Genomic DNA, 20,830 nt, shown 5'->3' with positions numbered 1-20,830 from the left:
TTTATTTCCTATTTTTTTTAGAAAAAGAAGGTTAAATATAATAAATGAAAATTAAGTGAACGAAGGGTTAAATAAAGACAATGTATATTTGGTTTTAAAGAAAAGGAAAGAATTGATAATATTAAGGAGTTCAAATAACCATAAATAATGATTAAAAAGGGTTATAAACAAGAAATTGATATTCAATTTGTTGAATTTTTTTTATACAAGTGGTATTTTATTTCTTGTAATTAAAAACCCATTTTTTATAAAAATGTGAGATGATTGGAAAATGTGGAGTTGGTTATAAACACCTATTTTGAAACATTGAACAAAATTAATTTAATTTCTAAACATTTTTAAAGAAAAGTGGAAGAGAACATATTATACGATTATGTATGATGGAAAGATAGATAAAAAAAGGCATTTTATTTATAACTTATTGATGAATAGTCTTGAAGGGATTTCTTTTTATTCATTGAATTAACATCTCAAAATTAGTTGTGTAGATTTGAATGTAATAGAAGTATTTGGAAATGTTAATTTAAGTTATTTGAAATTTATATTTTTACTAATAAAAAAAGTCTTTTTTATAAGGTTAAAAAAAGTTTTCTATTATGATTTTAGAATCAGTATAGAAAATTTCATTTTTCATATAGTTAAGGCCACAACCGATATAATAATCTAAGGCCGTCAAACTTTACAACCCATGTTTGCTCACAAAGAAGAACAAAATCCTATAATAAAGTCAACATCCAAAAATGAATCTAACACTCACACTCATTCTCTCTTCTGCCGATCATGTTCTTAATCCAAAATATATGGAAAATCGTCGCCCCTTCAATCTTCCACTAACATTGTCTTCCTTGTGCTATTCCATTCTTATTGGGTATGGAGAGTGCGTTTGAGACGCTATATGGGTATTTAACTGTAATGCTCGTGAGTTATTTTATGCATGTCCTCGATTCTGATGTTATCAGTGTTCGTGTACGCGAAGTTGTTGTTGAAGTTGGTGGGGCAACCCTCTTCACCTATGGATTTCTTCAAATCTCTCAAGTTTCTCTCTCCTCATTCCGCTGCCCGTCGTGATTGCTTACCGTTAGAGGTGTTCAACCGCCACTGTTGGAGCCATTTCCAACGTTGGTGCAACCTCTCTACTCTTTCCTCTTCGTAGGAATGGTTACCTTCTTCCTCACCAAAATCATAGTCTCCTCCACTGTTGTACTGAGAGTGAGGCCGTTTAGCCTTATGTCATCGTTGTCGACCGCCACGGTTGCCACAATGAAGGATGTTGTTGACGTTATATCGAATGGATTATAACTAGTATAAAATATTGTTATAAAAAGTTATTTTTGCACTAATTTCTTTATTTAATTTATATATTTATTAAAATTTCATATTTAAGTATAGTTTCACACAAAGAGAATAAACCATTTACATAAAAAAATATTAATGTTTTGGTTTATATAATGTATAACTTAAAGTTGAAAAGTAAACAAATTAGAACAGTTGTCTCTATTCCATTTAAAGGTGTCAAAATGGGTTCAAACATGAGTTAATTTGGCTCACCATGAGTTATCACTCAGCTTCCATTGAAAAGAATATAGTTGTTTTAAAGGTGCAAAATTTGTATAACTTGAAGTTAAAAAATTAGCAAAGTAGAAAATTCGTCACTCTTCCATTTAAATGTGTCAAAATGGATTCAAACTTGTGAGTCAATTCAGCTCACCATGGATTCGAGGGAGGTCCCATTGAAAATATATATATATATATATATATAATTATTTTAAATGTGGTTAAATTGAACCTAACTTATTCAAGTTGCAAATTCAATGAGTCCGGATCAAATTAGAAATAGATTAATTTGTAACCTACAACCGACAATCTTTTATAAATTTTTAATTAGTTTTTTTTTATTTACTATTTCTAATTATGTAAGTTAATAATTTGATCTTTCTAAATACTATAATATTGTTCAATTTTGTTTTTGAACAATTTAGATGATTATTTTATTTATTTACTCAATTATATAGATGGACACTTTTGTTTTCACTTGTTATCTTTTCTTTTATAATAATGTTTGAAAAAATAGATAAACATTTTTACTGTGCTGATATAAATAAACAAGTCGTGTCAATATATTTTTATTATACTATAATAAATATATAGAATAAGCTGGAAGAACAAAACATGTGAAGTGACTCAATCTTAATGGATTAAGTTACAAAAAATTTAACTCATTAAAAGTGAATCAACCTTAATAGATTAAGTGATAGGATTTTTAACTCATCAAGAGTGAATCAAGTTGAGTTGACTCATTTTTAACTCAATATATAATGAGTCAACCATGTGAGTTGGGTTGATTGACTTTGATATCCTTCTTATCTTCTCTTATATGTGACAATATTGAATCAGCTAAGCTAATGAATGAATATGATGGTGATAATATAATGATAGTGAATATATTTATAGAAAAACAAGATATTCAATTTTTAATACATTGATAATATAAATTTTAATGTTAATGCCGATTCATAATTTTCAGAAGAGTTTGATGGTGATCAATATTGTGATGAAGATAATGATGGAAATGATTGTTAGAATAAAATTTCAATTCCCTAAATGTTTTGAATTAAGCGCTTTAATACCATAAAGCAATTAGAGGATGATAAGTTTGATCTTGTAAGACAATCATGATTTCAAATCAATACAATACAAATAATTTATATAAAATATAATAAATAACTTTTATTAAAGACTAATATGTTTAAAAGAGGGTATCTTGTTCATGTATGTGCACTATGTTTTGGTTGAATTCTTTCTCGTTTTTAGTGACTATTTGATATTTATTTTTTAAAATATAACTGTGATATGTATAAGGTGCAAGAACTCCTAATGCATCTATATAATTTATTCTAGTGTTGACAAAAAGAAAAATATAATTAATGTGCAAAAGTGATATGATACATGAAGTGACTAAGTGTGTAGGGTATCTCTCATATAATACAGTAGTTCACAGACATACACTTATTTTAAAAATATCCATCTTTTATGTTTGGTAAAGGATGAATATATAGATAGACAACCATAATAAATTAAATTATTTTCTCCATGGAATTTGATGAATGTAACACTATTTATAATAGAAAATAGTCATTATTGAAACTGCACAAATTTGGCGTATTCGGCTAGGGATGAGCTATAACACCGCAAACTAACATAAAAATCACAATCACATATAAATGCAAAAGAGATCAATTTGCATGGGGAGTTAACACATATCTACACGTGCCGATCTATACGATTTTCACAAACCTAGGTGTCTCTCACAGCTCCAACCTTGTTTGGCTCACATAAACTATGACACTCCACATTTCATACATGCAAGCTAAGTGACCCCACCTTCTTCCAAGCCTAAAAACTCAAGTTGCATATAATGAAGAAAGAATAGAGTTGCAAATTGCTTAAGCTTTTTCAAATCTCATTCACCAGTTGAGAAAGAAAGGATCATTGTGGAATCATGGCAACAACAAGAAGATATGAGTTTGGAACGAATGAGAGTAGCCACCCAGACTCTATCAGAGCCACCATAGCTGAATTCATCTCCACTTGCATCTTTGTCTTTGTTGGAGAAGGCTCAGTCCTTGCTTTGAGTCTGTACCACATATATGCGCACACTCTCAAAACTTATATTATAACCTCTCTTATTACATGCATGCTATTGTATTTACATGATTATGAATCTATATATATATATATATATATATATATATATATATATATATATATATATATATATATATATATATATATATATTATGTGGTGTGATGAGTGTTTGATTGAGTTGTGTGATTGCAGATCAAATTTACAAAGAACCTGGGTCATCAGCATCTGAGCTAGTGGTAATTGCAGTGGCTCATGCCTTTGCTCTATTTGCTGCTATTGCTGCAAGTGCACATGTTTCTGGTGGACACGTGAACCCTGCTGTCACTTTTGGTGCTCTTCTTGGTGGAAGGATCTCCGTTCTTAAAGCTATTTACTACTGGATTGCTCAAATCCTTGGTTCTATTGTTGCTGCTCTCTTGTTGAGACTTGTCACTAACAACATGGTATGTGACATCAAATTCACCTTTTCCTCTCTGATATTGCTGTTTGTTGTATTCAAAAACTTGTTACTGTCATACTTATTTTTAATGTAATCTTTATTTCAAAGACAATGGTCTACATGATCAACTTGGTAATCTTTATGCAGAACCAATTTAATAAGTAAATTTTCTCTTTAACCGAAACAAGGTCATCTCTTGTGTACAATTTTTATAAAAACTAAGATATGAGAAACCATATAGTAGTGACTAAACTGTGGTTTGGTGTTGCAGAGACCAGAGGGATTCAGTTTATCAGTTGGGGTTGGAGCGGTTCATGGTCTTATACTTGAAATTGGCCTCACATTTGGTCTGATGTACACTGTGTATGCCACTGCTATGGATCCTAAAAGGGGTACAGTTAGCACAATTGCACCCTTAGCCATTGGACTGGTGGTAGGAGCAAACATCCTTGCTGGTGGACCTTTTGATGGAGCATGCATGAACCCTGCTCGGGCTTTTGGGCCTGCATTGGTGGGCTGGAGGTGGCAGAACCACTGGATCTTCTGGGTGGGCCCATTACTTGGGGCAGCCCTAGCAGCAGTCCTGTATGAATTCGTTGTTATCCCAATTGAGCCTCCTCCTCATCAACCTTTGCCTGCTGAAGAGTACTAGTTCATTTGGGTATTATGAAATAGGTTTAATTAACCTAAGCTCATGCCTCTGTTTTTTATCACTGTTTTTCTGCATTTTTCTTTGATGCTGGTTTGGTTTGGACTTTGGAGTATCAACACTAAACTTGTTTAGTGTGTAGATGTTTTACTCCATCAGTATGCTGAATAAAGTGAGATCCCTAATCACTTACAACTCTACATGCTTCAAAATAAAGACAATTCAAAGATATCATCTTTGAGTCTTTTGTCTATGAAAACAAATTTGTGGCACCTTAGTTTCAATATTTTTTCTTTGTTCTTTCTTCAGTACTAATGTCTGTGCATCTCTCTCAGTTAACTACTTTTGCAATCACACTCTCTCCCCTAGTTTACTTACTTCACCATGGATGCTAGAACTCACTTTTTGAATTTAAAAAATAAATAAATAAACCCAAAAAATTATGTTGCGATTTTGTTTTTTTATTATCATAATTTCTAACTTTTATTACTAATTAAATGGTTTGTAATGTATTTTTGCATTATAATGCACTTATACATAGTTTGTAATATATTTCGATTTATATTGTACTTACTATTATTTTTTGGATTTTACTAACATCCTTATTATTTTAATTTATCTTTCTATTTTTAAATTAATATTTAGTAATTAAAGAAATCAATGATAAAAATTGTATTATAACATAATTTTGTTATCATAAATCTCAAACATAACATATAGGCTAAAAAGCATTCATTTACTATACATGTTAGTTATAATATAATCTGTGAATTTTAATTATAGTGTAATCCATATATTTAAAATTATTTATTCAGTGCAAGAGATGTATGGGAGCTAAGTTACTTAGCCTAGTAGTGACAAAGAACAACACCCGTAATAATCAAGGTAAAGTAGAGGGAAGTAGGATATTCATTTCATGGATTAAACTACAAAGAGTAATTTTTTATTTATACATTTAACATCTCTTAGTACTGACTTCCCATAGTACTATCATGTCATTCATTACATTTATCATTTTTTTTCTCTTTTCTTTTCATTTTTTCTCATTTATATGGGTTATATGCTTATTTAATATTTTCCTAATTCAAGTTGGAGGCAGTTGACCAATAACAATGGTAATATTAGGAGTAGTATACAAACTGATATGACCTTCCTCATATATAGGGGTAAGCATGAATCTATAAAACTCATTAGATTAATCTTCCAATGTTCCCTGTAGCTATGACAAAGTTACAATTACAAGAATCAACAATTTTTACTTCACTGGGATAATATGTTGTATGTACCTAATTCCATTTCAATTTTGATGGTATAAGCAACTTGAAATATAAAACTCATTCAATGAAACAATATCCGACACCTCACACTCAACTGCCACACGGATAACACTTGTCTTTCATATGAACAACAGATCATTAACACCAGATATACATTCTGATTATTTACCTGATTAATAGTTCTTATTCTTATGGTCCTCGCATCTTTTCAACAATGTGTCTGCTCTTTTCCTCAATGTGACGCCTTTTCTCTTCCAATTTCTCACTCATCTTCTTTCCCAAATCAAGCATCCTTTCCCTTCTCCCCATTTTTTTTGGCAATCCATCTTCCCTCTCAATAGAATGATTTCGTCTCTCCATCACCGCAGTTTTATGTTCTGACTGAAACTCAGAATTATTCTCCATATTCTGTTCATTAGTCTCCATATTCTGTTCATTAGTCTCAAATGGTTTGTCATCTTGTAACGATGATGTCTTAAATTCTTTCAAATCTATGGTCTTTTGAGGTTTGTCATTCTCTGATGATGGTGCATCAGGCTCTTCGAAACTCCTGTTGCTTTCTGATGTCACTGAATCAGAGGAATTTAATGACAGTTCTAGAGAATCTGATGATTTCCTAGTTGCTTCTTGACTAGATTCAGCACTAGTTGAATTTTGTTGTTTGTGCTCTGAATCATTACTTGAGATGCTAGCACCACTAGTTTTCACTCCACCAGAAGGTTGATTATTGGTATAAGTTGAAGTGGAAGTTTCATTTCTAAATTCTTGGTTAACCCATATGTATGGAGCAACAGTTCGAGGAACCCAATCATCCTTTTCTGCTAGCATCCATGGGATGCATACACTTTCACAGTTTGGGAGCACCAAAGTTTCCCGAATTCCAGTCTGCAGGAGCAAAACTAAATTCAGCTTGCAAGCAAAAACTGCTCTTATTTTTTCTATAGAGACAAAAGTTTAAACACATTGTGCTGCTGTTACACTTTCTAAAGAGTTATGAAGTTAAACACATTTCTCAGTTACGAGTGTGCCCATGATAAGGATGTCAATAGTTCTGTCAATATTATGAGAGAAGAAAGGATATAACAGAGGAAAAACACTCCGTACACCTCTAAACCAAACTCCAAAAAAAAAGGAAACAACGTATCTTTAGAAAAACAAAAACAATTGTTGGGTAGTAGAGAGTAAAAAGTGGGCATTAGTTTTGTTTTGTTATCATTTGATAAATTGAGCACTAATTCAGTTGTATAAAGGGAAATCCTTTATGATGGGAAAACGTTGGAAGGAAAATCTTCTCCTTGGGTTCTATGCAAATCAAGAGACACTATTAAAGAATTCTTTCTCATTTTTTTTGTCCTTCAATGAGTTTCCAAACAAAAAATTATTAGAGGATTTCATGGACGGGGTGACAAGATGTAGCAGAGAAGAAAGAAAGCACTCTGTACTCCCCTAACCAAACTCTGATGTAAATATCACTTCTCAAATTTTGAAAGCACACATTATACTTGGTCATCACTAATTGTGGAGAAGGAGTACGACCTTTGGTGGGATCCACCTCCCCGCCCCAACCTAAAAGTTAATTACATCACGTGAAAACATTAGAAATGACTGCATTGAGAACAAAAATATAGAATTTCACTTCTTGGTTTGGTCATGTAAGAATAATAGAGGCTGTGATAAGAAGAATCAATCATAGAGATAACCTGATAAAAGGAGGTAGATAAAGACCAAGAAAAGTCTACGAAAACCTATTAAAAATAAGTAAAGAGTTCCGTCTAAACGGTGTCATTTGATGTACTTACCCACCCAGTGGTAAAAAGGATTTTGTCGTTGTTAGTAGAAGATGTTAATATAGCCAGAATTATACGGCTACTCACTTCAAAGAAAGGTAGACACAATGAGAGAGCATTTAGGCACTTAAAAAGAAGTCAGTCCCAAAACTATGGCTACTCTCTTAAAAAGAGAGCAGTTATGAATTGACAGACGGAAGAAAAGAGAATTTAACGATATTTGCATATATAGTTAATGATATTGATGATAAAATATTCCTAAATAGTTAAAAAATTTACATGCAGATGAATAAAATACATCAAATTTGAAAACATCAATAAAAATTGTAGGGGAATATACTTCTTTCAGTAATTTATAAATCATAATAGAAAGAGAGTAAGTCTTACCTTTAGCCTGTTGACCAGGAATAAAGCAATGTGAGCACTTGTTATCTTACGATCTCCAACAGATGACTCCATGTTGAAATCAATGTCTGGCATTGATGTGAAAGCATACCACAATTGATCAGAGGGAGGTGGCTTTATATGCAAGCGCAATGTTCCTCTAAGGGAAGTCACTCTTATTGCCAAGGTGAGAGGAACCTTTGACAAGAAATAATCAGTTACTTTGAGAACAAAACAACTTTTTTGTTTATGAACTGGTGACTAGTTGACTACGTAGAAAGTGAAACAGGAAACAAATGCGCATTATCATATTTGAATCTAGCTGTGTGAAAATTATTAAGATATTATCATTATCATTATGGTTATTTATTTTATTAAGTGATATATTTTTAATTTATTTATAAATATAATTATGAGATGGACATATGAACATTATTTTATTATTAATTAAAAATATATTCTTAACCTATTTATGATATTATTTAATGAACATAATTATGAACATTATTTTATGAATATAATTATGGACATCATTTGATGAATATTTGTAGGAGTGACATTTTTTCCTTTATATAGTGTATATGTCTAGATATTGATAGCCTATGAATAAAAGAGATGATGAGTTTTCTTGCTCTAAAATTTATCAAATCCGATAATACTCATCAAACATAACATTAGTTTATACACTCCACACGAAAACAGTAAAAGAATCCTGAACTTTTCCAGTGGCTTAGCAAATTATCAAATATCCAAAAAAGAGTTAAAACACTACTCCTGCAAACAGAAAAACTGAAAACAAAGACAACATTCAGAATAAGAGTTAAGAACATTGATCAATGCATGTCAATTACATTAATCCACAAGAAATTGAAAGAGACAAATCAAACAAAACTCGTTAAAAGCAAAACTTAAATTTACTCAACCAAATGTCCTTTTTGCATAAGATTGGTGTTTGCTGTTAGCTCTTAGTATGTAGTGCCCATTTGTCCCCTGAATCATACGAATGCCTTATGGGTTGCCATGCTTTTGAAATATGAAAGACAACTTAAGAGGGTGTTTACTTTGAGCATTTTTTATTTCATTTTTAAAGAAAACAAAATGTGAAGCCGAAAATATATTTGATTTAAAACCTTTTCATAGAAAATAATTTTAGAAAAGACCAAAATTTGTACAAAAAAAAAATTGTTTTGACTTCTTATTTTCCTTGTCTGTTTCATTATTAAAAAAAAGAAAAAAAACAGTAGAACCCTTCATCACTGCTACTAGACACCCACCAAATCATCACTCCCTCCAAACCAGCTAGCTAGTGATTTTCGTTTGATGACTTTGGAGCTGTTAGCGATGTCATCTATGAAATTGGCGCCGTCCAAGTGGCCATAAACTCCAACTCAAGGGGTGGTGCTAGATGTAAAGGTTAGCGTAAGGGAGTATTGGTGGATGAACAAACATCATTTTTCGTAAGCCACAAGATATTGAAAATGAAAACAAGAAGTAACACTAGACAAATTTGCAAAATCTTAGCAAATTGAAAATGAAAATAGAAAACGTTTTCAAACACCAAACCCCCTAGAGGGTCTACTTTTGTTTTCATTGCAAGTGCTTCTTAATTACAAAAGCATCACCTTGTTTTGAATTTTATTCACAAGTATTTGTAAAGGAAATACTGAAAAATATTATTTTTAGTTTTCTCTATTTCTTGTACGAATCTTAAGAAATCAGAACTATGTTTGAAAACAAGCAGTCAATTTTATATTTAAAAAGTGCAAAATGAAATTAAAAGAAACGTAAACAGGCCCTTAGTAGAAAGGTACAGTGGTTTCAGTTGTAACAAAGCCTTTGAAATTCTAGAACAGGAAACAACAACAATTAATCACATTCTTACTTTATTATAGAAGTTTAATTGTACATTTTATCAGTTATGTTTTTCCAAACACATTTTACCATTATGTTTTCAATTTCCGTGCATTTTACCAATTTATTAAATCTATAACAATATATTGATGTGTCCCTAAATCAACGTCATTTTATCATCAATTTTCGCAAAATAGTGTCAGTTTGTTACCAACAAGATAGAAAATATATAGAAGTTGAAAAACCTGACGATAAAATATACAAAATTTTAAGCGTTAAAATATACAAAAACTAAAAAGTTGATGGTAAATTGCACAAAAACAACTTGGATGGAAAGACTCGCAAACTAACAATAGTTGAATGATGAAATGTACAATTAAACTATTATAGAAATGTTCATTAACCCTTCAGGTTGATTTTTCACAAGATTATACGTTTATGGGAAGAAAAAAATCATATAAAGGAGGGTATGGTCTTCAATAAATTAGAACCACACTAGAAGATTGCTCACCAAAATATATAATAGCAAGAAATGTAACTTGGTTTAATCTTATTAGATGATGTGCATAAATCTAATTATATTGGCTTGAAAAGTGAAAACTGTCAGAGCTTTATAAGCATTATTTAGGGCATGCCTCTATTCGATATAGGACTAAGTGACAACAATTGAAGTTGCAACTAAGGTCAGGCTTAACATGGCTCTTCAATTACAAGCCATTCATACTACTTAACCGAGGAGACGGGAAAGAGGAATGTCATTTCATGCATCCACACAACATTATCAAAATAATAAAATTTCAATTATGAAGATAGTGGAAGAAGAAATTGATGGAATAGAGGAAGGAATAATAAACAGAGGATACCTGGGAAACCTGTTTGGCAACGGAATTTAATAGAGATTTCCATCTTGATCCATGATTTAACGAAGGAATAGTGCTCTTAAAGGTCTTGGAAACATCTGCTTAGATAAAAACAAGATACACATCACAATATCAATCTAAATACTTTATAAAATACTACATAGAGATGACAATATTCTCTCCTTCACATTTTGGATGTTTACTATTTATCATCAAGAAGACAAGCAAAAGTGAAAAAATCGCAAGGTAGATCCTTACGTAAAGGGAGGGGGGAGTCCTTATGAAAAGCATACAATTTCTTTGCATTATTTTAATTTGAAAATATTTAAACTCATCAAAAGCACCTCAGGTGGTGTGGGATGAGATTTGGAAACCCCAGCCCATAATCTCAATAAAGTGTACTTAGTTTATAATCTGTGGAAATTACAGCAAATGAGTAAATCATGGATGTGCCAACAACCTTAGAAAGCCGTGTGGCCCTAAGTGGCAAATACATTGGACATCCTCTGAGGCAACCAATTAACTTCAAGATAGATTTCAGGAAATAAGAAAATGAGGATAAATGATTACGTTTGATATGACTCAAAAGACAAAGACAAAGTTCATATATAATTGGATTTTACAAGACTCGTGTACTAACCAGGGTTCCAATCACCTTCTTCTTTGTGCTCTTGTAAATCATTCGTTCTTTCTGCAAAATTCAATTGCTCTTCAAAATATTCAAAATCTTCAATAAGATCTGAAGGGACAGCTCCAGCATTGTTTGGCTGTGGATTTGAGTGTTCTGTTCCTGCATCGAGCTCTAGTTCACGAGGCTCAAGCCTTGTTTCAATCTCTAATAGTGCACCTCCAGAATATTCAATGTCAACTTCTACGGCCCATACTTCACTCATTTCCATAGGAAGAACCCGCATTCCTACAATGCAAGGTGGAACATTCCCAGTATTGATATTGGTACAGATGACTTCACCAATATAACCCGGAGTTCTCATATTGGACAATGTTTTCTGAAAAAAGGAGAAAAAGAGACTTGTTTATCTCAGAAGTTTTCTGTGGCAGAGTTCTCAGCATACACACAGAAGTAATCAATATTTATCTCATACTAAAACAACTATAAAGGAATGAAGTCCCGATCATAAATATGGAGCAGAGGGGTAAATCATGTTTATAAAAATAAGAACCCCTCAAATAAAAAAATGTTGAAATCAACTAATTACTTTCTTTCACTACTTATGTTAAGAAAAACAACTCTGGTAATGGGATAGCTTCCTTTCGAACTGCTTGATAGTTTCATATTTTTTTTATAAACTCGGTATTAGTACGGTTTATTCATGACTAAAAGGAATGGACCTTGAGCACACATAATGTGCGTATTTCCCTTTCAACATGATTTAATCATTATCCAAAGTGGTATCATCAAGATTCGAACCTTAAACAACTTGGTAAAGAGACCCAAGTGGCTACCACTTGTGATGACCAATGCTGATTGAGAACCTGATATTAAATCAACCATATCAGTTAAAGAGTCAAAATTACTGTGTAAGTGACTTAGAAAGTACAGGATCTTATATTTTCATTAACTTAGTTAAACTTGTGGTTTATGAACTACGAATAATGGGAAGGATTTCATTCAACAAGATAAAACTATCATGTTTCCAACACAAATAAGCCAATATGATCAATTAAAGAAATTAAAATTAATAGAGATTATGTTGCTAGAAATTGATACCTAGTCAAATGATACTTTTTTCGCATATAACAAACTCACTCCAAACATGTAAAATGTCAAATGGGAAAAGGTTAAACCTGAATCCTTGCTTGCATGGATCTCTTCAACTGCTCATTTCCTTTGGCATCGAAAAAGAGCCGAGAAATCAACAAATTCCAACATAATGTTCCTTCATCAATGCTAAACTTCTCATTGTCTACTATGGAATTGTTTAGAAGCTTTGATGTTGAAGCAGACTTCAACAAACTAGTAGCCAAAATCGCATCTTGGCAAGCCCGAAGCTTCTCAGTGGTCTTTTTACCTTCACTACCCGATTGTGAAGATCGAGTTGATATATTTTCCAAACCAACTCGGGATGTTCTTTTAGAAACCTTTCTCCAAAATTGCCGAACCTTTGAGGAAGAACCATCAGGCTTACCAGCACTTTCTATCACTTCAACACTTGATCCAACCGATGGTTTCATAAAAGAATGGTAAACAGAGTTCAAGGAAGTCAGATAACTATGGAACTCATCATCCAACTGGGTAAACCATTTGATTTTTTCTTTTTTATCACATGAAGCTAGATTGAGGGCCTTACACCATGCTTCTTTCTCCCATGAAGTGTCAAGATATATATAAATAGTTTTGTTTCCCTTGTATATGACAGAGGTTTTGTTTTCCACTTTGATAGGGAACTTCTTTGCCCTGCAAGATTCATCACCAAATAAATAAGAAATTTAAACATCTAGCTTCCTCAATATATCCATAATAGCTCAACATTGAAAGAAATTTTGCATTAGCTCCTAGCTAGGAAGTAAGTGAAGTTTAGAAATATGTTCACTGTAGCAATTCTTGCCACCCTTTAAAAAACTTTGACACCGGTGATTTTCACATTCCTACAATTAAGGCTCATTCATACATCCATGTGCAGCTAAGTGAAAAAGTGCTGGTAATAGAAGAAGTGGAAGCAAAAGGTAAGTGGTGAGAGACAAAAAATAATGGACAAGATGCACACTAAATTCACCTAACAACAAAGAGCATCTTAGAAAAAGTATGACGCCGGTAGCACTTGCCACAGTGCATAATGGAAATAAGATGCTCCCCGCCATTTTTTTGGGAAATCATGGAACGGCCTTGATAATGCATAACCATTAAAAGTCAAAAGCCAGTCACTGGTTACGGTAATGATCACTGTCAATCCATACCAAATAATAACCCCAATATAAGAGCCCTTCACACCACATTACCATTTTCTTGAAGAAAGTATTGATGCGGACACGGCTTGAACTGCACAGCCCTTGAGTTCAATCGTTGTGTGCAAACCATCAGAGTCTCTAAGAATAAGTGATTGACCCTTGATTTGTCCATACATCTTAACAGGGGAAACCTCCAAGAGATCATTTTTCCTTTTTTGCTCCCTGGACTGTTTTGTAATTTTCCCAGATTCCAGAACCCAAACCACACCCTGAAAAAAGCTAAAAAATTTAATGTAACAGACATAAACAAATACATAGTTTCCCAGAAACCAATCCTCATCCATACATATAAACATAGTTCTCCAAGCCAAAGCTCATAAATGTGAAACTCCGAAACATTAGAATAACACAAAAACCATACAGATACCCTGCAAATTTCCCACACTTGATACCAAACTTCCTTTTCCAAATATTTCAACCATTTTAAGTGAGATGATTGCAAAAACTAATTGCGTAATAATCAGTAAATAGACCAGAAAGTCACCAAAATCATTTATTTCACTAAGCCGTGTTACTATTGTAACTAAAGCCTTTTCATCATAGATCATTGTAAACATGACACTCTCCCCATGAAATAAGCTAACCTTAAAGGCATTACCAATTCCATTCTGGATTTCACGGTAATAATAAAACCAAGTGAACGATCGTACTCATTATACTCAGTTTGGGTATTTTCAACCCGAAGCGATAATCAATCAGTACCAACCTGCTTTCTAAACGCAAAATCCAGAGACTGTTGGGGATCAAGCAGCGCAGTAGTTAGGGTCTTGGAAGAGAAGTAGGCTTCGTCGCTGTTGCTCTTATGCTGCAACCTTTTCATGATCCATAACAACCCCAGAGCTTCTGCAGCAACAACGGCCAACACCCCGAGACCAAACCCCACAAGAACCAAACCCAAAACCGGAGCCATTTCAGACCAGCGAAGAGCAAAGAGAAAATGGGAACTTGTACGTAGTCGAGTCTCTTGCAAGCGCGTTGATGTGACAGAAGCACGTTCCTTATTCACCAGTTATTTTCAAATCTAAGTTACTTCACCTTTTTCAAAAATAAATAATCCATTACCAGAAGAAGACACGCTCCTCGTAAAAGTAGAGAAATATCAGCAATTTTAGATTAGATTTACAGTCAAATTTACATATTATTTATTATATTAAAAAATCTGAAAATCTAATTTAGGTTACCATAAACAGAAATGTGTCCATTTTTTTATAATACTTTGACTTGATGGATACAGTTTATTTATTTTTGTGGTCCTGTGACCCAACCTGACTTTACCAAAGGCTGATTTCATGTCAATTATTTTAGCCTATGTCTCCTGAATTCACGGCAATTGATCCCCCAACGTTGTAGTGAAGCAGAAGAACTTGCAAAGTATTTAAAGATGGAAAAGACTGTACTAGAAAAGAGATAACAATTAGTTTGCCTAAAATTTGACAGTCATATATGAAAGTAACCAAACCAAAAGAATTGGATAAAGAAGAAACATCACTTAACAAGAAGACCCACTAAACAAAAATGTACATTTTTATCAATGTTCTGGTTACCAAAAAATCCTTAACATATGCCGAAGTCAGAGTACCATAATACTAAGTAAAGGACATGAGTTAGGATGTTTGGATTACATTGAACACACATGAAACAATGTACTAGGCACAAGTGGGCTGGCATGTGAAGAAGTTGAAGTCATGGTGATCAGCGTTGAGAAGTTTCAACCGCGAGTCTGCAGCATTGTATAGATCAGACACCACTTTATTGGAGGTGTTTGACCAAACATTTTTCTGCATTTTGTAAGTGGCTAGTCCAAATGGAAAGAGAGATATACAACCACCCTCTTGTTTCTTACATTTTTCTCTTATAATTCTTCGCCACCCATTTGAAAAACATGCACTGCTCCCTGTGTCAATTTCATCATATGTTCTTGCTAAATCTGCAAAACAAAATCAAAATATAGTTGTAGGAATGATATCAGGGTAACCCCTTCGAAATCGTAAATGCATTTGATGTATTGAAGATGAATACAAATTTCAAGTGATGTATGCAGAAGAATGTCAAGCATATGCTACACGGATCAAAAGCACAAAGAATACATAAATTTTGTGAAATAAAATAGAAAAGTGCAGAAATTAAAGCAGAATTAGTTCTCTGAACACGTGATAGATGCTACACATCTCCAAAGGAAACAGCAAGAGCTTCAAACTATTAGATATCTTTTAATTTTCTTTATCTATTGACTGAAGGAAGACAACTCACTACGTATGATGCCTTGGAAAGACGACAATGTATGGAAAGTGAGGAAGCTTGACAGGTCCTTTTTACTTTTCTGACATGGTACGGAATAAAGCGGGTACCTATTCAGACAGTGTGAGATTTTCTATCATGCAAACAAATAGAAACTATAAGTAAATATAAACTTCACTAAAAGGTCGAAAAAAACAAATCGATTATGAACTTTTTAGACACGTGATTATGACCGAAGGAAATTAAAAATAAAACAGCATTCTGTGACAACAACTCAGAGAAAGAGTGATTTTTATCAACCATAAGTTATGTTTGAATGAAATCAAAATCGCAACAAAATAATCCAGAAAATTATTCATATAAAGCAAAATGAAAATTTTCCTTCTCTTCCCAAGTTGCAGAGTTCATCTTCAAGAACAAGAAATTTTCAAGACAACAAAACCAACTATGTCTGCTCACCAAGCAACAGCCATCCAACTGGTTGGGTAAATATCTGCACTCTTCAATGTCATCAACGCTGGGTGGCTTCTAGCTAACTCAGCTATCTGAAACAAGAAACATCAACAGACATCCAGCACGTGAGACAGAACATAAAAACATGCAATTTGTAGTTGATAAGAAGTTATGAATACCATACCACTTGAAGTCAGAGGCTACCTTCTCAGAAAACGGAACTCTCTGCCAATATGGAGAGGTCTCATTGTACTGTAAGTAAAGTTCATTATCCTTTGCTGTCCAAGAACCCACTTGGTCAGAGTTTGAATCTAAAGAAGCAACATCCCATGCTTTGCTAGAATTGTTACTCAGTGTTCTAGATAGCTTATCACTTCCACTGTCCTCACTCCAGGAATCAGATTCAGCTCCTTCACTATCCTCTTTCCCAAGCCTATATATACAAGAATAACATGGCTCACATCATTTTGTTGAAATATTCAGTACATAAGCACAACTGTTTTGTTTCTGCATACCTAGAAGCTGCTGCAACCGCTTTGCTACTATAGATTTGGATGGCAGACAAATATGGAACATGGTATTGCATAGTGTCACCATTTTCAAACATCATAGGAGTTCCAACACCATATGCACTCCAGTCATAGTAGCAGTCCCAAAGATCTTTCAGATTGAAGTATTCAACTGTGTCTTTTCCAGGAGGTACCCATTGGCCATTTGGATCACTACAACAGCCCTGAAAAATAATACACCATAAATGCAAAAAAAAATAAATGTTTTTTCTATGTTTTACTGCAATGAACCTTAATTGTTTTCTTGGTACATCGGAGGTGCAAACCCCGACATAGGGGACTGGTGGCTTGGGTTGGAAAATTATGCCTGGACACTAGTCTATAATGATAGTGATAAATCTCTCTTACAGGATCATTAATTTAAGATTAAGGCCTAATGAAACTCTTTTGTTAACCGTAAGTTATAACAATAAAAACTCATTTTTTATCTTAAAAACAATTGCTCTTTCGACAACTTAATATATATATATATATATATATATATATATATATATATATATATATATATATATTATACAACATTTTGAGTAAAACTTATCAATGGGTCTTAAATATTTTACCATTTAGGATTTCATCTTATGAAGCTTGTAATGAAAATATTCTGAGAGTTGGTTAGAATGAGCTACTATATAAGATCCTTCAAGAAAAAAAGTAAAAAATAATTTATATACAAACTAATCTATAAAAATTATCATATAAAATACAAAATTTATATTTTTAATTCGCATATAATTTAATTATAGTTTATAAAAATATCATTTTTTATCTCTTAAAATCTTATACAAAATATTCTAAATAGCATTTATAACTACCTGATGACTTAAGCTGGCATACCCTTTTATCCAAGGTAGAGAGTGGATTGTGATTGGAGGACCTGCTGGTCCCCTGATTTTTTTATTTTTTATTTTTTCATTGTTGGACGACCCACTTGAAGTCACATGTTCGAAAATGATTTCATGAGAGGAGGAGAAACGTGTACAAAAATATTCTTCCTAAAGTGAAATGGAGTGAGAATCTTCCTGTCTTGGGTTTTTGTATCAGTAATAAAATTATCCTTAACTTCTTTTGGTAGTCAAAATTATCCTTAACTAATTAATATAGTTATGACTTTCTCCTTTTAATAATAATATATAAATGTAAAATTAAATAATTAAAACTTTCGTAAGAGAAAGTAAAGTCTATTATTTAATTTTTAATGTTAATTTTCTATCATCGGATTTGATAACAATTAATCCAAGGTAAAAAACATGCAACCAAGAGAATGAGATAAGGATGAAAATGGTATCCGAAATTAGCCACATCATACACTGTGCAGAAATCATAGAATGGTATCTGAGATAAGTCGTACACTGCGCAGAGTAGTACATCATCTCTAGCCACATCATAGTACTGTTCAGAACACATGTGCAGAGAGAATCTCGTAGCATGCAACTTCTAAACAAAATAGCCTCAGTTTGAAACTATTCATTTGGTACTAACAAGATAACAAGTTCAGTTCGCTAATGTTCTAGTTGTTGATAAAACATTCTCTGAAAACCAGAAAAACATTGGATAAAAGATATATACTACAAAATTTATGTATGTAATGAAATAAAATCATACGTATATCAAAGCAAGGGCATCGAGGGAATATTCGTCAAATTCGTGTCGTTTGACCCATACTTCATCATGGTCATCTGTAACCTCAGATCAAATTTTGACCTTTGACTGATGGAGAAATTAAACCAACTGTTTGGTATCATTCTATGTGAATAACTAATTCATTCATTAATAATTAATTTAAACATAAAAAGAAAACCATTTATTATTTTTTATATCTCACACTGAAATTCATAGTCGTAATGATTTATCATAGTTTCTCGCTTAATTCAAAGAAACAGAAGAAACTTAAGAAAATAATAATTATATCATTATCCACTTTTCATTATTGACCCGACGGAGAAAGAAAAGAGAATCAGTATTTTGCGTCCCGGATCGAAGACACGAGAGAATAAAGAGAGATAAAAATATTGAATTTTGGATTAAATAAAAAAAAATTAAAGAAATACCTGAAGAGTGAGTGAAGGAACATCTGGAGTGACGCATACCAGAAAGCGTTCAAGATTGGTGAGAGCTTTTCCGGGAAAACCTAAAGAAGATGCGGAGGACATAATTTTCCAGAGAAAACGACAAGAAATTCCCAGAAACCCTTGATGATCGAACAGCAGAAACAGATGAGTAAATGCAGAAGAAATACGAGATGAATTGTAAATGGATGAATTTTCCTTCTCGGAATTTGTTTCTCAAAAAGGCAGAGATGAGTCAGTGGCGTAAAAATTATGAATGAAAACAAAAAAGAAAGCTCATAAATTCTCTCACCTTCGAGTGAGTGCATTACAATGTGAGAGAGGTGGCATGGACGTCAATAAATGCAATAGAGAAGAAGAAAGAAGAAAAGAGAGATAAAGAGACAAACTCACCCAATTAGAGACAGTGGGAATCGTAACTCATTGTTTGGTCTTTCATTTTGATGTTCTTTAAAATGGTTCTTATTTATTGCGAGCGCACAAGAACCAGATTGGGGATTAGAGAGAGGGAGAAAGAAAACAGGGTCTGAGTTTCTTCAACCTTAAAAGACAAATTATTATTGAAAGAAATACGTAGTGGTTTGCGTCGAGATTGTGTGATTTCGGTTCGCCGCGTGTGACGAAAAACAGTGTCAGTATTCACTGTTCCTGCTTATGAACCTCATGCGCGTCGTTTGTTTTTTTCTGCACCATCAAACAGACGGTACAAAAATAAATAATATGTAAGTTATAAATTGAGAGAATAAATTTGGTAAAAAAATAAATAAATATTTAGTTGTTTATAGAGTAAAAAACATATGAATTTTTTTAATTTAATTGACACCGTAAAAAATAAAATAAAAATAAAAATACATAAAAACAATTAAGAAATAGTACGTTCCACAAATATTTTTCTTTTTTCTTTTCATTGATATATAAAATCAATTACATCGTTCTCCGTCGTTTTCTCCTTCACTAAACATACTTTTTAAACTTCCTATTTTAGTCCATTCCCTCTGAATGTCCCTATTTTTATTACTCTAAAATAATATATTTTTAAAGAAAGTTTAAAAATTATTTAATTTTTGTGAGATTTGTTTTGAAAAACTTAGGTGTGTTTGGTGAAGGATTTGATATTGTGAGAGTGCTATGCTCACTTATGAATCATTCAATTCTATGATGTTTCGAGTGGAAATATATTGAATATATTTTTAAATAAAAAGATTATGTAGTTACAAATTTGTATTAATGTCAAATATTGAAATCTCTTTCACTTAATAAGTAATTGTCTGAATGCAGAAACGACACAACAACAGTTATTATAAAAAAACAAAATTAATTATTTCAATAAAGATAAAATAAAAAAAAATAGATGCATAACAAAATAATGACAAAAAAGTAATATTGGTTTTATGTATTAATTAATTAATATTAGTATACACTAATGCAAACGTACACATGTAGTTTCACTTTTATTTATGATAATAAAAATTTAACATTATTATTATTATTATTGTAACATCTCAAAAATACAGCAATAAACTATATAATAGAATAATTACATTTAATAATATTTCAGTTCAGTTTTACACTACAAAAAAAATGTACATTTCTGGCCGAACGGCCTTACAGAAAGGTTACAACTAAAACTGTACAGGATAATCA

At 32.4% G+C, this 20,830-nt stretch overlaps 3 protein-coding genes across 6 annotated transcripts; 1 reads left to right on the top strand and 2 right to left on the bottom strand.

Moving 5' to 3' along the window:
* Positions 1-3,234: 3,234 nt before the first annotated feature.
* Positions 3,235-4,997, top strand: LOC108326243 (probable aquaporin TIP-type alpha). Its single transcript, XM_017559624.2, has 3 exons — positions 3,235-3,632; positions 3,839-4,089; positions 4,357-4,997. Exons 1-3 carry the CDS (start codon positions 3,500-3,502, stop codon positions 4,735-4,737), a joined length of 765 nt encoding a protein of 254 aa, XP_017415113.1. The 5' UTR covers positions 3,235-3,499; the 3' UTR covers positions 4,738-4,997.
* LOC108326201 (uncharacterized) lies at positions 3,726-14,889 on the bottom strand. 3 transcript variants are annotated; one of them, XM_052874358.1, is made up of 8 exons: positions 14,567-14,888; positions 13,852-14,069; positions 12,700-13,309; positions 11,534-11,900; positions 10,897-10,991; positions 8,186-8,380; positions 6,181-6,896; positions 3,726-4,128 (listed from the first exon to the last, which is right to left on the bottom strand). In XM_052874358.1, the coding sequence occupies exons 1-7, from the start codon at positions 14,768-14,770 to the stop codon at positions 6,201-6,203; spliced, it is 2,385 nt and encodes a 794-aa protein (XP_052730318.1). In that variant the 5' UTR covers positions 14,771-14,888; the 3' UTR covers positions 3,726-4,128; positions 6,181-6,200. The 3 variants fall into 3 exon arrangements, with proteins under 3 accessions (XP_052730318.1, XP_017415039.1, XP_017415038.1); XM_017559550.2 differs by lacking the exon at positions 3,726-4,128 and having other exon boundaries at positions 4,357-6,896; positions 11,549-11,900; positions 14,567-14,889; XM_017559549.2 differs by lacking the exon at positions 3,726-4,128 and having other exon boundaries at positions 4,357-6,896.
* A 365-nt stretch (positions 14,890-15,254) lies between these two features.
* Positions 15,255-19,797, bottom strand: LOC108325245 (uncharacterized). 2 transcript variants are annotated; one of them, XM_017558283.2, is made up of 7 exons: positions 19,479-19,797; positions 19,169-19,308; positions 17,067-17,284; positions 16,756-16,984; positions 16,558-16,643; positions 16,111-16,208; positions 15,255-15,787 (listed from the first exon to the last, which is right to left on the bottom strand). In XM_017558283.2, exons 1-7 carry the CDS (start codon positions 19,492-19,494, stop codon positions 15,507-15,509), a joined length of 1,068 nt encoding a protein of 355 aa, XP_017413772.1. In that variant the 5' UTR covers positions 19,495-19,797; the 3' UTR covers positions 15,255-15,506. The 2 variants fall into 2 exon arrangements, with proteins under 2 accessions (XP_017413772.1, XP_017413773.1); XM_017558284.2 differs by having other exon boundaries at positions 19,580-19,797.
* Between the last annotated feature and the right edge of the window lie 1,033 nt (positions 19,798-20,830).

Source organism: Vigna angularis, chromosome 3 (genome assembly GCF_016808095.1).
Source record: "Vigna angularis cultivar LongXiaoDou No.4 chromosome 3, ASM1680809v1, whole genome shotgun sequence".
NCBI classification, from domain to species: Eukaryota; Viridiplantae; Streptophyta; class Magnoliopsida; order Fabales; family Fabaceae; genus Vigna; species Vigna angularis.
The sequence above is the reverse complement of the archived record's forward strand: the minus strand, read 5'-3'. Positions and strand labels throughout refer to the sequence as shown.

Excerpts from the sequence above, each read along its gene's own strand:
- LOC108326243 (XM_017559624.2), top strand. The coding sequence starts at position 3,500 with ATGGCAACAACAAGAAGATATGAGTTTGGAACGAATGAGAGTAGCCAC. Across the intron at positions 3,633-3,838 it reads AGGCTCAGTCCTTGCTTTGA|ATCAAATTTACAAAGAACCT; the intron begins GTCTGTACCACA and ends GTGTGATTGCAG. Across the intron at positions 4,090-4,356 it reads GACTTGTCACTAACAACATG|AGACCAGAGGGATTCAGTTT; the intron begins GTATGTGACATC and ends TTGGTGTTGCAG.
- LOC108326201 (XM_052874358.1), bottom strand. The coding sequence starts at position 14,770 with ATGGCTCCGGTTTTGGGTTTGGTTCTTGTGGGGTTTGGTCTCGGGGTG. Across the intron at positions 13,310-13,851 it reads ATACTTTCTTCAAGAAAATG|GGCAAAGAAGTTCCCTATCA; the intron begins GTAATGTGGTGT and ends TGAATCTTGCAG. Across the intron at positions 10,992-11,533 it reads AGAAGGTGATTGGAACCCTG|ATGTTTCCAAGACCTTTAAG; the intron begins GTTAGTACACGA and ends TTATCTAAGCAG.
- LOC108325245 (XM_017558283.2), bottom strand. Across the intron at positions 16,985-17,066 it reads GCGGTTGCAGCAGCTTCTAG|GCTTGGGAAAGAGGATAGTG; the intron begins GTATGCAGAAAC and ends TTGTATATATAG. Across the intron at positions 16,209-16,557 it reads AGTTGGATGGCTGTTGCTTG|GTACCCGCTTTATTCCGTAC; the intron begins GTGAGCAGACAT and ends CTGTCTGAATAG.